General features: G+C 40.5%; 3 protein-coding genes across 6 annotated transcripts; 2 read left to right on the forward strand and 1 right to left on the reverse strand.

The window, feature by feature from the left end:
* Window positions 1-47: 47 nt before the first annotated feature.
* Window positions 48-12,008, reverse strand: prkg1l (protein kinase cGMP-dependent 1, like). Its single transcript, XM_074669706.1, has 21 exons — window positions 11,861-12,008; window positions 9,311-9,512; window positions 8,194-8,385; window positions 7,974-8,097; window positions 7,642-7,808; window positions 7,018-7,131; window positions 5,095-5,200; window positions 4,776-4,839; window positions 4,435-4,512; window positions 4,175-4,269; window positions 3,967-4,032; window positions 3,762-3,839; window positions 3,567-3,663; window positions 3,326-3,465; window positions 1,985-2,074; window positions 1,742-1,883; window positions 1,487-1,650; window positions 1,264-1,386; window positions 917-979; window positions 760-826; window positions 48-666 (listed from the first exon to the last, which is right to left on the reverse strand). The coding sequence occupies exons 3-21, from the start codon at window positions 8,381-8,383 to the stop codon at window positions 583-585; spliced, it is 2,052 nt and encodes a 683-aa protein (XP_074525807.1). The 5' UTR covers window positions 8,384-8,385; window positions 9,311-9,512; window positions 11,861-12,008; the 3' UTR covers window positions 48-582.
* ubl4a (ubiquitin like 4A) lies at window positions 11,375-14,278 on the forward strand. Its single transcript, XM_074669711.1, has 4 exons — window positions 11,375-11,579; window positions 12,572-12,677; window positions 12,809-13,023; window positions 13,679-14,278. The coding sequence occupies exons 1-4, from the start codon at window positions 11,532-11,534 to the stop codon at window positions 13,784-13,786; spliced, it is 477 nt and encodes a 158-aa protein (XP_074525812.1). The 5' UTR covers window positions 11,375-11,531; the 3' UTR covers window positions 13,787-14,278.
* A 203-nt stretch (window positions 14,279-14,481) lies between these two features.
* On the forward strand, window positions 14,482-21,569 carry LOC141790076 (dynamin-1-like protein). 4 transcript variants are annotated; one of them, XM_074669707.1, is made up of 18 exons: window positions 14,482-14,686; window positions 15,116-15,242; window positions 15,428-15,569; window positions 15,824-15,862; window positions 16,078-16,124; window positions 16,217-16,288; window positions 16,391-16,477; window positions 16,596-16,758; window positions 17,262-17,382; window positions 17,528-17,866; window positions 18,247-18,367; window positions 18,484-18,639; window positions 18,724-18,813; window positions 18,908-19,006; window positions 19,200-19,316; window positions 19,407-19,516; window positions 19,656-19,815; window positions 19,955-21,569. In XM_074669707.1, the coding sequence occupies exons 2-18, from the start codon at window positions 15,141-15,143 to the stop codon at window positions 20,009-20,011; spliced, it is 2,022 nt and encodes a 673-aa protein (XP_074525808.1). In that variant the 5' UTR covers window positions 14,482-14,686; window positions 15,116-15,140; the 3' UTR covers window positions 20,012-21,569. The 4 variants fall into 4 exon arrangements, with proteins under 4 accessions (XP_074525808.1, XP_074525809.1, XP_074525810.1 ...); XM_074669708.1 differs by having other exon boundaries at window positions 15,129-15,242; XM_074669709.1 differs by having other exon boundaries at window positions 15,133-15,242.
* Window positions 21,570-21,585: the final 16 nt, after the last annotated feature.

Here is a 21,585-nt window from a genome sequence, read left to right on the forward strand (position 1 = left end):
TGTCTTTGGTTACTTTATTTTGAAGTGCATGTCACACCACTTCCCCTATTTATCTCGCCACAGCCGTGATTTGACGCGAGCTTGTTAATTCTGACGTCACTCCTTAACTATCTCTTGCCGCTGTATTTGGGAGAAAATCGGATAATTACTGAGTTGTGGGAAACTGACAGTGAAACTGGAAACGTTTCAAAGTAGTGTACTAAGTCTTTATAGATACACTCAAATTCAAGAGGACGTTTCAAATCTTTATTTTGTTACATTTAGTTGCAAAGACACGATTAACGGATTAAAAAAATAAGCTCATCATCTAAACCCATCACAATAGGCAATGTGGTAAATTCTACAGTTATTGATCTTGATGAAAATACATTTAGTCAGATAATGTAATATAATGTAATATACTATAATATAATATAATATAATATAATATAATATAATATAATATAATATAATATAATATAATATAATATAATATGTGATCGATTTAATGGCAGCAAGAAAGAGGACAGTGAGTTATTTGTAGAAACTAAACTTTCAAGGGGAATTATTCAACAGGTTTTCTTTTGGTTCACAGCTGATCCTTCAAAAATCATCCCAAGTTGCATCCAGATCCACTGAGCCCTCTGTGTAATGACCACATGAAGCACTGTTGAAAGGATGCTCAACCTGAAAGATAGAAAAATGGAATCAATAAATCACTCTGACATTTGGGTTAATCCTTTTTTTACAATAAAAGTAGAAAAACTGGTAATCTCATACTTTGGGGGTTATCGGAGGGTTTAATGTTCTTTTACAGAGTCCATCCCAGTTGAATCCATCGAACCATCTAAATAAAAACATACTGTGAAACCATGTTCACAAGCACAGGCCTTTGTGCTTTTTTTCCTCCTCCAGTGCGATAAATCTACCGCCTTACTTGTGCTTCTGGATGTCCTTGGCCCCATTTCTCTGACTGCCCACTCTCTCTGAGGGATTGCTCCTTGGCGATGGAAAGCAAACAAGTGCACACCAATAAACAAACGATGAATTAGTAATCAGATTCTGTCACTGAGGAGGGGATGTTACAGCAAGCATTTCATCCAATACACCTGAAACATTTAGCAGTACCCTCCTATCTGTTTGTGTGAGCTGTGACTGGAGGAGGGAGATAAAATACAGGATGGACTGTTGTGTGGTTGGAGAGTGGTTTTACTGTCTGATAAACACTATTAAAAAATGAAGAAATACAAGATCCCGCACTATATTTCATGATGTTTACACCACCTGCACAGCTTCTTTATGAGACTGGTGGCACTCTTGCTGATGATTTTGGGGAAGTCAATATGATCGATGCCTCGAATGGTTGCAGTGAGAATCTTCATCATGTCTGAGTTGCTGAATGGGAGCCTGCAGAGGAACACACAAGACGCATGAGTCTATCACTTTTCTTTTAGTTCATCGTTAAAAATATGTGCCAAAACTTAAAAAAAAAAGCTGAGAAACCTACCCACCACTGAGGAGCTCAAACACGAAAACTCCCAATGACCAAAAGTCTGCAGATACACTGTGGCCTTTGTTTAGAATGATTTCAGGAGCCATGTATCCTGGTGTCCCGCAGAAAGTCCAAGTTTTCTTACCCACCTCAACTTTCTTCAGACACCTGGAGCCAACCTACATAAAGCAGATATCAGAATATTTGATGCCAATCCAACTCAATGAACTCATTTAAATAAGAAGATAATTCTGAAAGTAGTTAAAGTACCAGTTTGGCATAACCATGTTGATCCAGAACAACATGTTCAGGTTTGATGTCTCTATAGACGACACCTCGACAGTGAAGAAAGGTCAAAGCCTCAATTACACAAGCGGTGTAGAACCTGGTGCTGTTTTCATCCAGATATCCTCTGAAAAAGAGTAAAGAACAGCTCATTTAAGCACAACAGCAAAAAAAAAACAAATGTGGTGTAAACAGTTACATGCTCTTTATTTTCTATCTTACACTTACTTATCTTTGAGAAGACTGCTGAGATCCCCTCCAAGACAAGCTTCTGTCAATATGTACAGGCACTCTGTGTCTTTGAACATTTTGTACAACCTGTGATCCAAAACAAATTAAAAATCAAGTCAAAGAGGAATCCTGTCTTTTTAAACTATCATGCCATTAGCTAATTAGGCAATTGCTTTCAGAGCAACTGTAGCAAATTTGACAGTGCAACTCTTTGGAGCAGTTACAGTTAAAGGTCCCATATCGTGCAAAAATCACTTTATTACGTCTTGTAGTGAAATTTGTGGATCTTTGGCTTTCCTCCCAGCCCACAAAATGTTTTTTATGACAAAACCTGTACTTAGTAGTGCTTGTGAATGTAAAATCCTGACCTAAAACAAGCTGTTTGGATTTTGGGGATTTTCCGATGTCAGCGATTCCCTTTTTTTGACCAATCAGGAGCAAGTCTGACCTGATTGGTCCACCAAGCAGATACCCCCTAACCCCCTCCTTGCCCACTCCCCTCCCTGCTGCTGCTCCAGCAGCCATCACTGCTCTGTTTTTGGCCATAAACAGTTACATAGTTCCATCATGCACAAGCTTCCCATCTCAGAAGAAGACAAGACTAAGTGGCTAGAGTTCATTAATCAAGGAAATGTGCCAGCTACACTCAGTAAAACTGTGCATGTGTGTGCTAGTCACTTCACTGCCGACTGCTTTTCCAACTTTGGACAGTACAACAGAGGGCTAGAAAATAGACTGGTCCTGAATCCAGGCGCATTACCAACCATCCACTAACAAACCTCAGACCCTGGAAATGTGAGTATTTTAAATGCTGTGTGCTGTGGAGCAGATGTAAGAGCTTTTCCTCAGTGTCCCCCCTGTCTCTGTGTTAGCTTCAGGATGCTAACTTTAGCTGCGGTTAGCCTGTTGTTTTAGCCTGTAATGTTACGGTAAACGAGCTTCGCTGTTTTCTAACTATTGTGCACTCGGAGCTTGTGGCGCCGCTCTCAGTGACGTGGAAGAGCGGGGCGGTATCAGCGGTGCGGTATCAGCGGTGGCTCATTTACATATGAAGGTCACGCCCACTAAATCAGAGCGTTCTGAACAGAGGGGCTATGAGAGCCTGGAAACAATGCTGCTGTGCTTGATTTATTGGCTTTTTGGACCAAAACATGTTACTACCATTTCATGAAGACATCAATGATCCATATTACACTGCAGAAAAGGAGCAGAATATGGGACCTTTAATGTTTCATGGGAAAAAAAAAAAGGTTTTGGTAGAAAAAAAACTTTTTCAAACACCACCCTAATATGTAAAAAAAACCCACACTGAAATATCTGCTAATAGAGAGGAGGCACCTGACTACGAATGGACAAAAAGCCTCCATCAGGATGCGTCCCTCTCTCAGGATAAGCTCTTGCCGAGCATTGTTGGTGGTCAGCTTCTTCTTGAGGACCCTCATGGCAAATAGATGCTGAATGTTGCTCCTCACTTGCACCTAAAAGAGATTACATTATAGAAACATGGAATCCAGAGAAGGAGGCAGCACCACAGAAGGTTTGTGTCACTGTGAGCGAGCTGTTAAAGAACAAGCCTTACCAGGTCTACGTGACCAAACTCCCCAACTGCTAGAGTGCAGATTATTTGGAAATCACTCAAAGTGGAAAATGAGAGGAGGTCAGGGTCCTTATCTGACCTGATCTCACAGAAAAAAAAGAATTCTGTTATTCATGGGGTTTTCTTTAAGCGCCTAATGCCTATGAAGGTTGTAGAAGATGTTTTAACACCTCTCACCTGGGTTTCGACTCCTGGCTTTGCTGTAGCTCATGACTGCAGTCAAATACCATGCCATCAATGATCTCTTTGAAGGTCCTGTGATATGGAAGCACATGACATTAGCTTCCAAATATTGGGATAAGCATAAAGCCAAGTAAAGTTCAATAATGGAAACTGAATCATTATAAGTTTTGATTGGAATCAGCTCAATATATTGTTTTACTCTTTGTCAATGACCAGGCACGCCACGTCGCCAGAAGCAATCACATTTACAGTCCGATTATCCTCTCTAAACACAGAAAAAACATGATATTATTAATGCACAGCACAAACTGAAAAGGGATATTATAATTCTACCAATGAAATCTTCTCCCATCATGCACTGCTTTCATTTTCTGCTCCTCTCCAGCAGAGTGATTTAAACTCCTTACCCCCACAGAGCTTTTTCTCCAAACCACTGTCCGTCAGAGAGCTGAGAAAGGATGGTCTGCTCGTCATGGCCCTGCTTCTTTTCAGTCACTTTCACCTGGAAGATCAAAGAGAGACGGCGAGGGAATGAAAAAGAGATGAGATGGGGAAGAGAGATGTAGAAGTCAATTAGCACAGAGCCCTCTGTAAAGCTGTGCTGACATTTCGTGCTCCACAATCTACATTTTTTCATCTGTGCTGGGCAGAGTGCACACGCCTTTACCTGGCCTCTGCTTATGATATAAAAGGTGTCTCCTGCGGCCCCTTGTCGAATGATGTAGTCACCATCAGAGTAGCATGTCTGAAGAACAGAAACGACAGCAAAAAAGCAGAAACATGATTTGAAGACTGAGGCAGAGACAGATTAAATGTGATTCCATCCAAGCTCGTACTTTTGAGTTGACACAAAACAAAGAAAGCTGGAGGGAATGCGTGTAAACATGATTGTTTACACGCATCCCATCTGTGTGCACACATAATCTACCGGCTGTATTCTGTTTGAAGAACGGAGGAGCTGATGGGTACACAACGCTGTGCTGCAGGTTTTAAGTATTTAATCTGTACCTGCTCTGTAAGATCACACAGTTTCATGATGACATCCTCTGGCAACGACTGCAGAAAGGGAACACTAGAGACACAAAGACAGTGTGATAACATATCAAACAATGATAGATATAAAAAGAAAGGGTTTGTTTTTTTGTGATACTTCAATAGAATAAAAGCAATGTCAAAAAATGTTAAAGTTTATTAGTTTATTTACAGCGCTGAAGTGTCTGAAAAACAGCGCGGGTTGTTGAAGACATCATGTTAAAGGTGCTAGAATACAAAGCAGTTTTCTTGGCCGGCTGCGCATCAAATCAAGTGTATTGGCTGTGATGTTCACCTGCTAAGCAGCTCCATTGAGTGAGAAAGGCTGTTGAGTCCACTCTGCATAAGGATTGTCTGGTAGCTCTTGCGGTCGATAACCCACAGCTTGCTGTCTGTCTGTGCTGCAGATTCAAAGATAGAAGCAGAAGGAAGGATGAACGTTTTAAAAGTGACCCTGGAGTTAACAGAGAAACACAATCAAGTAACATTTATCATCAGTAATTTTTGAAAATCAGAGCAGTTAATGATGGATGCAGATTTTCAAAGCTTTAGCCTAAAGAGCAGAAAGTTGCCGCCCTATCAAAAATGTTCACCATGCAGGATAAAATCAGATGAACTTTATTCTTCAGATGAAAAACTTTTAATTTAAATCTTATGTAATAGCCTTAAATATTATTATCCTCTCTCTGAGTGACAGAGTTTGAAAAGGGTGTAGTAAATTGATAATGACCTTTATTGATTGGTTCGCTGAGGCTTCCTGCAAGTGGATGGAGATATCCTTTAAACAGTCTAATTAGATCGAAAACCTAATAACACAATAAAGCCCTGATATCCCAATCCCCCAATTCAGCTCTAGCTCCGCTCTTTATGAAAAGAGGTTAAAGGCTTCATTCCCATCTGAATCCTGCATGCTAGGGCTGGGCGATTATGGTAAAAATAAGAATCCTGATTATTTTAAGTGATATTGAAATCATGATTAATATACACAATTATTCATTTATTCAAAAACTTAAGTACTGCTTTAAACACAACTTTAAAGGACCAGCAAGCGGCACATAAAGTATTATTGATACACATAAGTCACACACACTCGCTGTAGCTGCACATGGAACACAGAAGAGCTATGAAGCACAGGAACTTGCATACATCTACACTGTGTGGCATATTAACTGTTTTTCTACGATTATATTAGTTTTATGATTGTCAAATGGCAAAAATGAAATCACGATTAAAATCCAATTAATTGTCCAGCCCTACTGCATGCTGCTTTTTGATAAGTGAAACATATTCTTACTTGCCATCCTGAGCAGTGTGTTGTGATGACTAAGCCTGTGTTTTTATGCATGTTTATCACCCTCAAAATGAAAAAGACCACAGCATTAGCTGTGGTCACAGGTGGCAAAAGTGAAAAATAGAAAAAAAAGTCATTTCAGGTCTGCAGAGGGCTAAATACAGCAGGCTGGGGGTATATCCAAAGGTGGTGCTGGCAGAAACTGACAGGGGAAAAAAAGGACCAGAGGTTTCTGCATTCAGCATTATTACCAAAGAGCAGATAGCAAAGAAAACAGCAAAGTGGAGAGGCTGCCCGGTAGCAAGATAAAGAAAGCCGTTTATAAGTGGAATGAGATGCTTTGAGACCAAACAAGCTGGATAAACTGATTTCTGCTTTTCAATTTAAACTTCTCCAGGCTGTTTCCTCAGTCAATTCGTTTGTTAAACCAGGTCAGATTCATGTGGTGATGGCTGAGAAAGTTTTCCCAAAGGACTCTGGGATCAGCTGCTGGAAGGAAATGACAGCACACTTTCTATTCCCTCAGAAATATCAGATAGATATACGTGTTGGGTTATTAAAAGATACTGCATACTGGTTGTAAAAACCTCTTAATACATGTTGTTTTGCAGGGAGGAGATGTGACTGTCAGACAGATGGAGTACATGCAGAAGCGTAACATGTTTTAAATTCCTCCCATCTTTGAGAAAACTGTTTGAAGCTGGGATGTTGTCAAGGATTTCAAAAGGTCTTTGATTTTACATTCAGCAGACGTCTACTGTCCACTGCCACAAATATGCCTGCGTGTGATTTCTGCTTAAAATGGAATTATTTATATCCCTAAGAAAACCTAGCTTAATTACAGTGCAACTTCCCCAGTGTTTGGCTGTGACAGATCTCAAGTGATGTCTGCTATCACACCAAGAAAGCAAAACAAAGCTTTGATACCTGAGATGGAAAAGGTGTGGGTGCAGCTGTAGAGAAGAGCCAGCTCTCCAAAAACATCTCCTGGCTCTATTGTGAAAAGCTTCAATCCGTCTTTTATCACATCTAGCCTTCCTTCTGTGAAAGAAAAGCACAGTCAGGGGAAAAAAAGAGCACATACATGATACAAAGGACTGTTCTGTGCACAAGTTTGTGCGTCCTCTAAATGAGACAGACTGTACAAACGACTGATATACAATCATCCCTGAGCGAAACAAACCCACAAAGAATGATGAGAGAAAATAGGTTACAGACACCCTCCATTAACTGTCACATTACAAATGCAGCCAAGATCCTGATGACAGTCAAGCCCTGATGAACTGCAGCCAGGACGAATCAGAACCTCTTTTCCCCTGTCCTCTGTGTCACGCTGACATTTGAACAAGAAAGGACATCAATGTAGGTCACTTTGTTATGGCCCAAGAATCTCCTCTTTTCTTGCTCAGATATACAGTTCTCACAGTATTACACATCACAGCAGCATCAGTGCAACAGTGATAGATACAAAGAATCTTTGCATTCAGTTGTGCTCAAGCATCAAGAAAATGACCTAAAAAACATAGAAGTAGCACCTTGAAAATGATTTACCTTCTAAAACATAAGCCTGAGCTCCATTGGTCCCCTCTTGGATGACATAGCAGCCTTGATTAATGGTCGTGGGGGACATACAGGCTGTGATGGCTCTGATTTCTCCTTCATCAAGGTTCTTCAACAAGTCATTTTTCAAAAACGCTGCCTGGATCAGCGTCTGGGACCTGAGGACATGGAGGGAGGACACTAAAGAAACTCTCTGAAGTCTGTTTGACCCTGTTTCCACAGTGGTTTCGACTGATCAGAAACATTTATTGATTTTGAGTCCAACAGGGAGTAGTAAGTGAGGCTCAAACAATGTACAGGCAGATTTTAGAGTGTGCTCTTACTCCTGACTTTTGTCACAGCTTCTGTTAGATACCAAGGCCAGAGTCACCGGGTCCAGATTAAAGGGCTCAGAAATGATGGTTTTCCTTTTGGCTGCCTGCTTGTCTTCGACTTTATCTTGGCAAGCTACAAGAAAACAGACAGTTAGTTGGGTCTAAGGCTCCTGTTAGGCTACCTGTTGATGCTTTAGAGAATGAAAAATAAAAGCCCTCTGTTCTGCACCTGCTCCAGCCTCAGAGGGTCCTGGTAGGGTGACAGTGGCTCTGTAGCGATCCAGCTCTTCTTGCAGTCTCCGAATAAGCTCATCCTTTGTATCCAACTCGAGCTCCAACTCATCTATGAGTGTGTCCCTCTGGCGAAGCTCCTCAATTTTGAGTTGCAAGGCAAACTGGAGGTCTCGAAGTGTGCCCATTACTAACAAACACAGAGACACGGGGACTCTCCTCACAAAACTCACACAGATTTTAAGACAGAAAAAGCAACAGAAGCGATACAAGAAGAAGACAGAGGAAAGACACAGCAGGTCAAGATAAAATATGTGGGATCCAGTCCAAAGTAAAGATTCACTAGACACCTTTTTCAGCTGTAACCTAACGTAACATGAAGCTAGACACCCAGTTTCTACTTCATGTTCTCATTCTATGGCCAAAGTAGTACAAAACAAACGGGAAATCAGTTTATTGGCTCCTGTTTGCTGAATGTTGTTGTTTTTTTGGTTTTTTTTTTACACTTTTCTATGGCTTTTAAATAAACAAACAAAAAAAAAAATTAAAGCACACAGAAAAAAAATAGATAGTTGGAGTGTCAGATGAATACACAGTTTAAAGAATATATTATGTAAGAATTAGGTAAACAAAATGATACAGCAAAAGGTCCCTTATAATTCAATCACACACTTCCCTATGCAATAAATAGAGAACTGTAAATTGTCTTTTGTTTCAGGGTTTAATACCTCTTGCAGCACTTCATTTTACACTGTCAGGGGTAACTTGCAAGCAGAGATGCATTCAAGATGCTTTTTTTCAGCAGTATTTGTCTAAAATATTCAGACATATCGAGACCATAAAACGATAGCCCCCCCAAAAAACGCCTCATGCTGATACAAGGTCACAATAAACTCTTCATGAAGTCACACACCCTCACACACCCTTCTTTCTGCAGGAATTGGGTATGTTTTTATTTTAGGTCGCACGTGCGCCATGAGCCACGCGCGCAAATTAAAGCTCCTATAATCAATGAATGAGTAAAGTCGCTTTACGGCTAACTCTGTGTACACACCTAAGTATTCCACATGCAATACGAAATGTTTTAATACCGTATACTTTCTGAGAACACTCACCACATGCAGCCCTTCTTGCGTTGTGGCAGTCTTCCCCACTTGTCCTCAATAGCTTCGTCCCCGTTTGGCAGCCGACATCTCACTCGACAGGTGCTCATCTCCTCTGTACCCGCCCGAATCAAGGATGCTCCTCTGGTGCTCGGGGCTGGACAGTGCCGGTCACAGACAGCAGGCAATCACATGACCAGGACACAGGAGACCTCTGGCAAGCCATTATAACATTTAAATCGATCACACGATATTATTTACATATTCATAACAGCATTTCTCCTGATTAAAACTGTATTCTTGTAAATTAGAACTGTTATTAAATATACTTATAGCGATATTCTGGAAAAAATTGTATGTGAAGATTATGGAAAAAAATGAAGAGACATTTAATGCTAAAATGGTCATCAGTATCACAATTTGCTTGTCACAATATATTTTGGATAAACAAAAATGTATCAAATTAACATTCAATAATTAAAAACCTAACATGCAAATGGGAAAAAAATGACCAGAGTATTCTTTAGCATGACATTGTGAACATCTGAAATGTGCATGTAAATACTGAAAAATGGAAAACAGATACCCAATCAAGCTATTGAATCTTACAATGACTAACTATGGTGGAACATCTGGGAGACTGCAATGAGAAATACATGGCCTGTATCCCAAATGGGTCAGAGGGTCTTTGGGGTATTTTCAAGCCCAGGGGAAGGATGTGTTACAGGCAAACTGAGCAGTAAGCATCAATCATTAAATTCCCCAGTTGTCTGCCACGAGTGCAACACTAAAAAGTCAGTTGTGAGTACCATTAGGATCTCTTATTCTCCCTGCTGTGCAAATTAACCGTCAGAATGGTTAAATGTGATGTTTAAAAAATAATGATTAGATGAACTACTGACAGCAAAATAGTGCTTTCAGTTTGTCTGATACAAATGCATTGTTGTATTGTCACTTTTAAATATTTTAATCTGACAATAATATGGGTAAAACTCTGAACGGCAAATACATAACATCCCACCTCCCTAATTCTGCAGAGTGATTCTCTATACAGCTCCATCTGGTTTATACATATACATACACCCATCTAAAAAGTTATAAAACCACCCCCTTATGTACCACTATTTACACTAAGTTAATTTAATTACTTGTTTCAGTTGTTTATTTTTGATTTGCTTGTTTGTTTCAGAATGTTGATGCTCTTAAGAAGATCTGGGGTAAATTAGGTGTTAAACATTCTTTTGGCTGAAATATATTCAGTGTAATTAATTTAGTGATTTAGTGGCCAGTATCTATGGAAATATCAAATAAAATTCTCTGGGGAAAAAATGACTCATTCTACCTACTTAAAAAACAAGCACTCTGAATGTTTAATTATAAAAGCAGTGAGTAAGTCTAATACAGTGAAGTCAGTTTATCTTCATCATATAGTGCAGCAACAGACCCCTCTGCATGTTGTAGTCAAGGTTGATAATAGCGCCCGTTTGAAAAGTTAATTGTCAATATGTTGAGATGACACATCAGAGCTCTGCAGCACATTTAGAAAGGTTTATGACACACACTAGGCTACTGCAAAGCCCTGAGCCTGGCTATTAAAAAAAAAAGATAGGATAATAGGGGGGGATAATTGAGCCAACTAACCACAATTAATAGCTGCAAGAGAGAGTCAGGTAATTCATTCCACCATTTGGGCACAACAGAGGAGAAGAGTCTGGCTAGAGATTTAGAGCCGCACTGGGCTCCCTATATATCGTTCCCCGATATATAGTCAGGCCTTGGCCAAAATGAACCTGGGTACAGTATGGACAGGTGGTAATTTTGGCCCATTAACCTGTCCCCTCCACATTAATCTCGTTTCATTGAAGCATTTGTTTTCAGCATTTATTCCAAACTGCGGCAAGGGTTTTACTTTACATTTATCCTCCTTTTCTTTTTACGGCTAACTTGATTCTTTTCTCTTTTTTGTCTTAAAAAGGGTGTTCGGATCGGTTGCTTCAGAAGTGCAGACTGACACCCCTCCAGCCAGTGGGTGGCAGCAGTGTCTAAAAGAACGCATGCAGCAAATGCAAGCCATCAACCATCCCCACAACTACCGGAGAAGAAGAAGAAGGGCTGTTGACAAGCGTGAAGCCCTGGGGCTAACCCGAGCTAGCTACACAGCTGAAGTAGATTTATAGCTCAGTATTTGGACGTTTTTTTTAGTGGACGTGTTTTCTAACGGGTACTGTTAAAAATGATCCTGACCGTGAAACCGCTTCAAGGAAAAGAATGCAGTGTACAGGTAAGCTACGCACAGGTATTCACGGAGCCAGCTAGCTCACTGCTAACCGTTAACCACCCCGCTAACGATAGCATTACCCAGTCTACAAGGTTTGAGCGGAAGGCGATGGGATTCTTACATCGAGCTACATTCGAGTGCAAAAATGGCACGGTCTGTACTAATGTATTGATAAGAGTAAGTCATTAGACTGTCATTGGTAAGGTAATGTCACATCTCGCTCATTGATAGAAAACCCCAAGGCTAGCAAGTCTGCTAGCTGCATTTTGACAGAGGGACAGTACCGTGTTTAGACTCGATCCCTTAAATTCTATCTTCAGTCCGCAACAAACGTCCAAAACTACGGTCGTGGTGCTCTGTTTTTGAGTAAACAGGCCCCAGTTTAACCCTGGAATGTACCTAACAGATTTTCAAGTAACCCCACTGCATGAAGCATAAACTTGAGCCATACCAGGCCTTCAAACTCATCAAAGACACAAAAGTATGGAGCGCCTCAATGTATAATTACCTTCTTTTAAAAACAAGTAACAATACAACTCCTTAATATTTTTTTACAACTTGTTAATTGCATTTATCTTATTTGCTCGACTCAATTTAAGTTATAGCTGAGGAGATGAGAGTCTAAACTCAGTATTGAGAGCTAAGTTAAGTCTTTTGTTGTCATACACATTGCTTCGTCATACTCTGCTTATACCATAAAAATACTCTTTCAAGTAAAAGCAATGTTACGCATCTGTAAACGGCATCATTTAGAGTGCTAATGGTCTATTGACAAGTGGTGATTTGTCTAAAGATTGTGCCAAAAAGTTTTTCAATAGAATTCAGATTGCTTTAACTGACTGCTTGCATGAATTTAATTGCTAGTCTGTTATAATCTATAACGTCACACTCAGATGCTCCCCAGCTTTACACTCAGAATCCTGGCAAATTGTTTTTCTTTGTCAAACAACTCATGTAAGTGTTATAAATGTAACTTTACTTTGATGATTTTCCAGGTAACTGAGGATGAAAAGGTATCCAGAGTGAAGGAACTTGTATCAGAACGTCTCAACATACCAGCAAACCAGCAGCGATTGCTTTATAAAGGGAAGGCGCTTGCAGGTGGGTTTTTCATTAGCAAGATGTTTCTTAGACGTCATGCAGAACGGCAGTTACTTGATCCACAAATGTATAAAGTACATTGACCACAAGTTTATTTTTTAATCGCATACATAATGTGTTTCCCTCATTAGATGAACACAGATTGAGTGATTACTCCATTGGGCCAGAGGCTAAATTGAATCTGGTAATCCGTCCCATGGGGGAAAGGACCGGAGCACAGGGGATGGCTGCCAGCAGCAGCGGCAGCAGCAGCTCACAGGGAAGAGTGTGGCAGACTGTGTCCACTATTCTTGCCAGGCATTTTAGTCCAGCAGATGCAGCTAAAGTTCATGAACAGCTTATCAAGGTATTTTTGACAATCAGTTTTGACCTGAATTATGTCTAGATTGCTCATTTAAATGTGTTCTGTTTCTACCAGTAGCGCATTGAGATTCAAAACTTAGTACATCACATTTTTATTTATTTAAACTGGACAATTGTTGAATATACAGTAAAAAGTTTTGCCAGGACTTAGCCTCTGTAAGCAAAGACACTGGCAAAAATACCAGGTATCAAGATAAGCTGACTCGGTATCAGTTTAATGATGATCTAAGTTGTGAAATTCAATGAAGAACTACTCATTTGGCACCACCCAGTAGTAGATTAAAACAGTTGTACAATGGCTAGTCAAACAAGAGAATTGAGTTATTAAGACTGTATTTTAGTTTTAGTGTGGTGATATTTCATAGACTTTATTCCAGGGTCAAAGTAAAAGAGTTACATATTCTTTATTTGACCATGACATTTAAAATGTGTTTTGTTCAACGGAATAACATGGACTTGAAAAAATATTTAGGACCTCTGACCGTTTCATTTGGGAAGGACATTATTTGTGGACAGATTAGGACTTGGCTATGATATTAAATTCAAAAAATGAAATATATCCCCATTAGATGGGGCCCAATGTATACGGTAAAATATCTCAACTTGTCATCTCTTGGAATTTTTCTCTTTTTCTGAAGGACTATGAAAGGTCACTACGACAACTTAGTCTGGATGACATCGAACGCTTGGCAGGAAGGCTGCTTCACCCAGATGGCGAGGGAATGGACACCTCATACATGGACTAAGAATTATTTATTGTTGTGATTGTCTTTTGAGCAGTGCTAAGTGCTTTGAGGTGCATACAGTGCCCAGAGCATAACGCATGGAAAATACGCAGAGTTTTCTTGCAGAGGGCTCCAGCTGTGTGCCTGTTCACTTGCTTAGAGAACAAAGATAGCTCTGGCTGTTGATCATCACAGCATTAGAGCTTTCTTATCCATGACCAACAGACTTGGATAAGGAGATTTGGCCACTTTTAATTGGTCCTTGTCACTGATGTAGCAGTCATGGACTTAAGATCTGACCAACGTAGGAGTCCATTTGCACTGTTGGTTTTGCAGGATCTGTGGCTGCTACGACTCCTGGATGATGCTAACTTGTACTGAAAAGTATTTGTTAGTATAATGATTGGGTGTTTTTAGTTAGTCATTTGTGAGAAGGTAATACATGTTTTAATCTTTAACTGACTGATTTCATTGTATGATTTGTAAATATCATCTTTATATATACCAACATTAAAACATGGTGAATAAAAAAAAAGACTTGTGGTAATTGTTTCTGAATTTTTGTGTTGCTATTAACGTGAACAGTGTAATGAATTTGACTGGATATATTTACTAATAAAGTGATAAATGTAATATGCTGTTTGGTCTCGATTGACAAGGCGGGACAAAAACAGTGACTGTATTACGTTTCGACCAATCAGGTGTCGCCAATGGTCATGAGTCATAATTTGTGTCCAATCAGGACTTGGTAGAGCAATGAGAGCACCTCCTATGTGTTGAACTGACTGTCATTGCTTTCCTGCTATTTTTAAAAAATAGTATTTCGGACTAAATGGGATGCTTTTGACGATTGTGCTATTTTATATAAAATATGATGTGTAGAAAGATTGGATAAGGACGGATATTATTTGTTGAACAAAGGTAAGATCGTGGTATGTCGTTCTTTCCAGCGGCTCGGTTAGCATTAGCAGAAGCTAGCACATCTTTGTGACTTCCTGCCTTTAACAATTAGCTTTAGCCCGCTGAAATCCAGTCAACCGGCGATATCGAGCAATTCATCATTTGCGGGCATCTAATTGAGAAAAATATCGTGTGTCAGGTCAGTGCCGTGATTAATAACGGTGAGCCAGATTAAAATGTGAAATCCAGTGTATAATCTGGTAGGATTAGGTGCGGTGTTGAACTAACTGATGCTATCGCGCTACACCCCTCTCATCAGGACCACTCTCATTCGGTCACAGTAACTCACCATTCTCCAAGGGGGATAACATGGCATTCTTTTAAAAGTGTTAAGTTATCACCTGTGATCACAGTTAAACACTTCTTGGTTGTTCTGTTTAACTGAAATAGAAATTGTACCCAGACAGTTGGAGGGATGGAGACCCTGATCCCCATCATCAACAGGCTGCAGGAGGTCTTTCTCACAGTGGGTTCAGAGATCATACAGCTGCCCCAAATAGTCGTTGTTGGATCTCAGGTCAGCTATCAATTTAAGTCGGAATATCTATATATACTTGTGGTCTTAAAGCCCTCTTTAAGCTTTACATGTTTCATTTGAGTAGTTTGTTTTTTAAATTAAATTAAAAATACTTTATGCACAATCAGCTGAGTTGACCTGCTTGGGGTGCTGCTATAATTTCTGCTTTTTTATGTACCAAACAGAGCAGTGGAAAGAGCTCTGTACTGGAAAGCCTTGTTGGACGTGATTTCTTGCCTCGGGGATCAGGCATAGTCACAAGACGACCCCTCGTGTTGCAACTCATTAATGTTTCCCCTCTGCAAGAAAGACTGAAGATTGAGAATGGTACCTACACATTCACTCTTTTGTACATAAATACTTAAAATTTTAGAGGGATGATTCTTTTTAGACATACTATAAAAGCTTTAAGTTCTAGGTTTAATACAGGTTTTAATTGATAGCCAGCATTTTTAGCAGGACAGGCTTTTCATTTATGTTCTGTGTGATTAAGATTTTGTTTCAACTGCAGGCCAAAGAGCTTTGGTCTCTGGTTGCTAACATTCAGTCTTTCTTCCTCTTCTTCTTCACCACTTTCTCAGGACATGGGGTAAAACAAAATGTCCAAAACAGCTATCCAGGTCTCTGTATATATATTTGATGTGCCCAGACTTGTCTTTGTATAACCTCATTTGTTTTGTTGACCCCATACAATTTTTCTGTTTGATCTGAACATCCACCAAGCACGATTTTAATCCATTTATAATCTTTTCAGTTTTCCTTATTTGTCCCACTTTATTTGGCTCTAAGCACTAAGTGTGAAACGACTCACACTTATTCTTGTCTGTTTGATCAGGTATCAAAGCTGAAGAATGGGGTACATTTCTGCACTGCAAGAACCAGGTACATTTATCTAAACAAGTGAAATAAAGTTAATGTTTTCATCTTTGTCGTCTGCTGTTTTTTAACACACCACTTTCATATATTTCTGACAGATCTTCTCAGATTTTCAGGAAATTCGCAAGGAGATTGAAGCAGAGACTGAACGCAGTTCAGGTGACAACAAGGTGAAAGAAAGTATTTGTATACTTGTGTTGTACTTCAGTGACACTTTCAGTGAACTTCCAACTCTGAAATCATTATAATCCCGTGTTTATTCTGCCCTACAGGGGATCAGTCCGGAGCCAATCAATCTAAAGATATATTCACCCAAGGTGCTCAATCTCACTCTGGTTGATTTACCAGGAATAACTAAGGTAACACTTGTGATTTTGTTTCAGTCCTACAAACAAATTTGGCACTGTGTGATTTTCAGCAGCACTCCACGGGTGCTGTGCTTACAATAACATTGGCTGCTTATTGTTGTTGCCTCAGGTTCCTGTCGGGGATCAGCCAGAGGACATTGAGACTCAAGTACAAGAGATGATCTTGTCCTTCATCTCCAATCCAAACTCCCTCATCCTTGCTGTGTCCCCTGCCAACTCTGACTTGGCCACCTCCGATGCTCTGAAATTGGCTCGTGAGGTTGATCCAGATGGTAGGATACTTGATTTACAGGCCTCTCTTCTCAGATTTCATTAGATATTCTGTCCTCTCCATCAGTGCTTATTACATAACATGCTTCAAGAAGGGAAGCCTTATGAATTATTAATAGTGCATTGAAAATGCATTGTACTGAAGTTATTTCAGGCTGCTGAACTTTCCAGACTTTATTGTTAACAGCAGTTTGACAGTTAAGAGGTGCTTAGAAAGTACATGTATCTTCAATTACCATGTTGCCTCGAGATAATGAGAGTCTGCCTTTTGTAATCTTTGATACCTTTATGACTTTCAAATGCCACTTTGATGGTGTGCCAGCCAAAATGTCTGTTTCTCTGCCCAAATGTTTCCCTATTTGTCTCAATCCTGTCCTGTTAGAAACCTGTTTTTGTCAGTTTTCCTGCACAGATACTCCTGTCTTTTACAATATTGATTAAAAAGACAGTGGTGTAACTAGTAATTGTGCTTGAGTATGTATTTAAAGGTCTCTGTGTTTGCCAGGCCGGCGAACACTGCTGGTGGTCAGTAAACTGGACCTGATGGATGCAGGGACCGATGCACTTGAGGTCCTTCTGGGTCGAGTCATTCCTGTCAGGCTTGGAATCATAGGGGTGGTAAACAGGTTTGTGATATTAAAGAGTTGATTTATTTATTTCTTTTGACTTTGCAATGTTTTAGTTACAATTAACAGCAAGGTGGCACGGTTTTAATTAATTTGTTACCTTTATTATCTCATCCTTCTCTCCCTAATTGTTGATTTCCTACAGGAGCCAGCATGACATCAACACCCAGAAGAGCCTGGAGGACTCAATGAAAGATGAGCAAGCCTTCCTGCAGCGCCACTACCCCTCTCTTGCCTCCCGCTCTGGCTCACGCTATCTCGCCAAAACTCTCAGCAGGCTGCTCATGCACCACATCCGGGACTGCCTGCCAGACCTCAAAACCCGAGTGACTGTTCTGAGTGCTCAGTACCAGGCACGGCTCAACAGCTATGGCCAGCCAGTAGAAGACCACAGCGCCACGCTTCTGCAGATTGTCACCAAGTTTGCAAGTGATTACTGCAACACCATCGAGGGGACAGCCAGATACATCCAGACCTCAGAGCTGTGAGTCAGACCTCTTTACAGCCTCTGGATCTGACTTAAGTTCTGAATTACCTTAACTGCCTATGTTGATAAAAGTGATCATCACGTTAAGCACCTTTGTTGCAAAACTCAGCATTAAACTGACAGCACTTTTCAGTGTTTGCCATGAGGGTTATGTCCTTGGGGGAATGTACTTGTAAATTGAAGTGGTATCAGCATCTTATTTGGCACCTTTATAACAGCAGCTCTTGTACCACAAGGAAATTAATTTGTTCCACCATGCAGAGGGCAAATATTGACAATTTCTTCAGACCATTTTTAATTTGGTTGTGACTTATACAGCTGATGCTCAGCACAGAGAAACTGCGTCAGTGTCACGGCTAAACCCATTTTCTCTACAGCTGTGGTGGTGCTCGGATCTGTTACATATTCCATGAGACCTTTGGTCGCACTCTGCAGTCCATCGACCCTCTTGGAGGACTGACTGAGCTTGATATCCTTACTGCCATTCGAAATGCTACGGTGAGCTTCTCCTCACTCCTGTTCTTGTAGTTTGTAAAACCCAAGTTTGAGTCTCTTTTATGAAGGAATAGCAGGAGAGTTGATCTGTGAGTGTGTTTGTGTTTGCTGCGCGACAGGGTCCCCGGCCAGCCCTTTTTGTGCCAGAGGTGTCTTTTGAGTTACTGGTGAAGCGGCAAATTAAGCGACTGGAGGAGCCCAGTCTACGCTGTGTGGAGCTTGTTCATGAAGAGCTGCAGAGGATCATCCAGCACTGCTCCTCCTTTAGCACACAGGTTTGCCTTCAGATGTTGATTGACAGAGCTGCACTGAATAAATGACAGCACCATATTGAAAGAGCGCTTTTCTTTCTTTGAAAGGAGCTTTTGCGATTCCCCAAACTGCACGATTCCATTGTGGAAGTGGTGACTGGATTACTCAGGAAGCGCCTCCCGATTACTAATGACATGGTAATCCACAGCTTCACTAAAATGATCCTTTATAGTAATTAAAATAACTAACATTGAGTTTCTTTGACTGACTTTCTCTGTTTTTTTTTCTCAGGTTCATAATTTAGTAGCAATAGAACTTGCCTACATCAATACCAAACATCCAGACTTCACCGATGCAGGACAGGTCTCAGCCTCCGTCAACAGTCAGCAGGTAGTTGTTTGTCTCTTAGAGCAGGTACTTTGTATTCAGCATTTATTCTACCAGGATAGACAGAAGAAGGTCTGTTCTGTGGAGCTGTAACCATTACGTCTACACACAGACAGTACAGTACAGTGTATTGTGGAAATCCAGGCTCAGCCCAAATTACTTTGACCATCTGACTCTCATGATTTCTCGCTGTCAGGCGGAGAGCCTCGATGGAGGGAAACGCTGGAAGAATGAGAAGCTTGCAGAAGAGAAAGCTCCTGCTGCAGGTTTTGGCAGCCCCAGCAAAGGCCAGGCCATTAACCTCCTTGACACAGTGAGTGGTGGGATTAGCAGCAGGACAAAACACTTAGTGGGGAATACATTGCAGACTGTAAACATTTTAATCCCCTCCCCCCTCTGCTAGTCAGTGCCAGTCGCCCGCAAGCTGAGTTCCAGGGAGCAGAGGGACTGTGAGGTCATCCAGCGCCTCATCAAATGCTACTTCCTCATTGTCCGCAAAAGCATCCAAGACAGGTACGGCTGGACTAAGTCCAGAATCCTTGGAGGGTTTGTCCCCTCTTTTCCATCACTTCTTCTTTTCCTATTGTAGACTCCATTAGATGTTATTGATGCTGATTTTCTAACTTAGTCTCGGGGCTGTGTGTGTTCACAGTGTGCCCAAGACTGTAATGCACTTCTTAGTGAACTTTGTGAAAGAGCATCTGCAGAGTGAGCTGGTGGGCCAGCTTTACAAACAGCCACTGCTACAGGGGCTGCTCATTGAGTCACAGGACACGGCACAGCAGCGTACTGAGGTTGCGCAAATGCTTGAGGTAAAATTGGCTGACGCTTTTGTTCTCTGAGTAGTTTCTAAGCATCAAGGGAAAGCAAGTCCTTTCACTATTTCTTTTATCTACTACTTCAAGGCCAGCAAATTAATCGCCCTCTTTCTTTTTTTTCTTCTTTTTTTAGGCACTCAAAAAAGCCAGTAACATCATCTCTGAGATCCGGGAGACCCATCTGTGGTAGCCAGAGGAAAGAACAATTCCCCTGTCACAGGACAGCTTTGAGAGTATGAGAGTGTATGTGAGTTTACAGCTCTGAAAGTGAATGTTAGTGTGTGTCTGCGTGTGTGTGTGTGCGATTGTTTATGTGTGTCAGCAGTACCACTGTTTTCTCATGGACCAATGAACATAGCACATTAAGACGTCTTTTAATCCTGTCAGCTGTCAGCCTGACCAAGACAACGAGGCTGCTGGTTTTCACTGTGAATGTGTTTGTTGTGACAGAAATTAATTAAACACTCAGGCCGAATGTGTTGTTGTAAAGTTACATTCAGAACAACACAGCCCAGAACAAATTTAGTCCTTGACATTATGTTTGTTGGGTCAAAAATCTTTTTGCTGTAATGTAAAATGTAGATAACATATGGAGTATTTCTGTTTTTCTCATGGCTGCTGTTTTTCCTTCTAAATATGTTCACTCTGTAGAAATCCACGCTCCAAAAAAAAAATAACCCTGGCTTCCCCTCAGCCACTTCAGCAGGTGCTAAAATTATGTTAGATTAGATGTGTTCCAACTTAAATCCCCAGCTTCAGAACACTCACCAGATTTAGAAAATGAAATGAATTTTGTACTCAATCAAGGCAGACTGCAATGCTTCACTGTCGACAGAACACTGTCATTTTGAAGCCACAGGATGCAGATTGCTTTTCCCTGCTAATCAATAAGTTTTACTTTCCAAAGACACATTTACATATCAGCTCAATGATCCTGTTGCAATTACCTTTAAGGTGTGTGTTTAATAATGAAAAAAGAGACCAAATCCTCCCGTCATACATTTTTTCTTGTTGATATAAGGTGCAAAAAACACTCTTCTATAGATTTTGACACCTCATAGGGTGCGTGCGTGTGTGTGCGTATGTGTGTGTTTAGGATTCTTCAGTACTTGTTAAATTTAAGACCCAGATCATATAAATGTGAATTCTCAATCTTATCGTCCCTGTCCAGTAGTAAAGGCACTATTGAATTTTAAGAAACTCAGTACACAGATAACTCCTGCATGTACTTTTCCCTCAACTTCAGCTTACACCTCAAATTAGAGAGATTCTGTTGCCAATAATCATTCAATTGTGTAATATCACTTGATGTACACATTTCTCATCTTTTCCCATCTGTTCCTTACTTAGACTGTTGTTTTGCCAAATTCCTTCCCACAGTGCTGTAGTGATTAATGTGAACTCCTCTCATAACCAAAACAAATAAACGAACAAATACTCATCCTAAAATATGGCTTTTCAGGAAGGCTTGCCTTAACCGGACCCTGATAAAGCAAAGGAAATAAACCCAACATCCTCTCCTCTGTCTTTCTGAAAGCCTCTGAGTTCATTTGCATGTGTGTCTGGTATGCATGAGTCACTGTATGAATGACTGAGTTATGTACATTTTGTATTATTTTAATGTATATTATGATGAATATTATTGTGTCGACTGCCTCTGAGTTCTTGCCTGCCAATATCTGTGAAACATGTTTACTGAATGAAGTCTGCTAAGATTGGAGGGACTCATTAAACCCTAACAAAGGACACTGCACCGAGTCTGTT

The sequence above is a fragment of the Halichoeres trimaculatus genome, unplaced genomic scaffold, assembly GCF_033239565.1.
Source record: "Halichoeres trimaculatus isolate MK-OKI-2021-1 unplaced genomic scaffold, fHalTri1.1 fHalTri1_scaffold_5, whole genome shotgun sequence".
Lineage (NCBI taxonomy): Eukaryota > Metazoa > Chordata > Actinopteri > Labriformes > Labridae > Halichoeres > Halichoeres trimaculatus.